The sequence below is a fragment of the Carex rostrata genome, chromosome 29, assembly GCF_964058835.1.
Source record: "Carex rostrata chromosome 29, lpCarRost1.2, whole genome shotgun sequence".
Lineage (NCBI taxonomy): Eukaryota > Viridiplantae > Streptophyta > Magnoliopsida > Poales > Cyperaceae > Carex > Carex rostrata.
The window spans coordinates 3,799,886-3,801,263 of NC_135946.1; the positions used below are offsets into that span (position 1 = coordinate 3,799,886).

Consider the following 1,378-nt stretch of genomic DNA (forward strand, 5'->3'; position numbering starts at 1 on the left):
GTGGGGTCCATACTTTAATCCATCTGATTTGGAAGAGCACCCGTCATGCTATCTGATATGATGTTGATGTGCGAGTGCTGTGGGGTTTCGACATTATTCCATGTATTAACAAAAATTCCTTCAATATAACACGTGTAGTTGTACGTCTATATATTCCTCTACTAGGATACATACATTGACCAAATGTCATCTCTTCTTGAAAAAGAGCAGCATCTACTTCTTTTAGAGAGAGAAAGAGAGAAAAAGAGAAGGAAAGATACAGAGGAAAGAAAAACAGCTCAATATGGCTTCAAACTCAACCTCTTCCAACAGCCAACCAATTGAAACTCTACCACTCACAGACCAAATGATCATCCCCAGTCTGCATCAGAATACATGCCCCCAAGTTGACAGTACTGACATCGCCAACCAACTGATCATTCCCAGCCAGCACCTGGTGGTGTCCTTATGCCCGACACCGACCAATAATACCAGTGTTATTGCTCAAGCAAGTCCCAACGACATAGCAGCGCCGGAGAAGGAGCTGATAATGTGTGCGGTCAAGCTAGCCATGCTAGAGAAGCTAGCCACCGGGCTGGGAGTGCTGGGATTTATGGTGGCGACGGTGGTGCTGCTTGGTGGGTTGCTGACCATGCTGGAATTAAAAGATTTTGTGCTTGTCGGCCTTATGTTGTTCATCGAAGGCATCCGCATCTTTTTCTGCATGCATTGCTCGCCACAGGTGATGATGCAGAACATTTGTTTCATCAGCTATCTCTTCTACTGGTTACAGCTCGTCACTGTCATTATTATCGGTGCTCTATCAGCGATGCGGCTGGCCTCACAGGATTTCGGCAAAACAGAAGAGGCTATTCGGGACTTCACTTTAAATCTTTTTTATGCCGTGGTACTCACAGAGGCACATGTGTTATTGGCTAAGAAGGCCTTTTTCGAATGGAAGGTAAGTTACTGCAAATTGCTGAAGAAAATGACTAGTGAGTGCGGACTCGACCGATCTGACAAGATTTCAATTGAAAGGTTCTTCAACGATGTGTACTATAAGAGTGTGACTGGGAGCATTTTTGATGCGCTCAAAATGGATCTAATCACTTTTGCAGAAGAGCTCCTTGTTTCAAGTTCAGGTGAAGAACAATTGACTGGTGCAAGGATTTTGGAGGCACTCTCAATCCACGAACACTTGTCTGATGTTGCACTTCGTAAGATAGGAGCATCACCTGCTGTGATTAAGCGGCTGATTCAAATGCGAATTTGTAACAACATTTTTGAAGAGAACATCAGAAACTCGGCAAACGTGATTTTAAGGAAGTTAGCTCATAAGGAGCCAAAGGTGCTGGGAGTGGCGGGAATGGAGGAAGCCATGAGGCCAGTCCAGATCTAA

The 1,378-nt window shown here is 44.6% G+C and overlaps 1 protein-coding gene across 1 annotated transcript; it reads left to right on the forward strand.

Moving 5' to 3' along the window:
• Nucleotides 1–283: 283 nt before the first annotated feature.
• LOC144546165 (uncharacterized) lies at nt 284–1,378 on the forward strand. Its single transcript, XM_078294689.1, has one exon. The coding sequence runs from the start codon at nt 284–286 to the stop codon at nt 1,376–1,378; it is 1,095 nt and encodes a 364-aa protein (XP_078150815.1).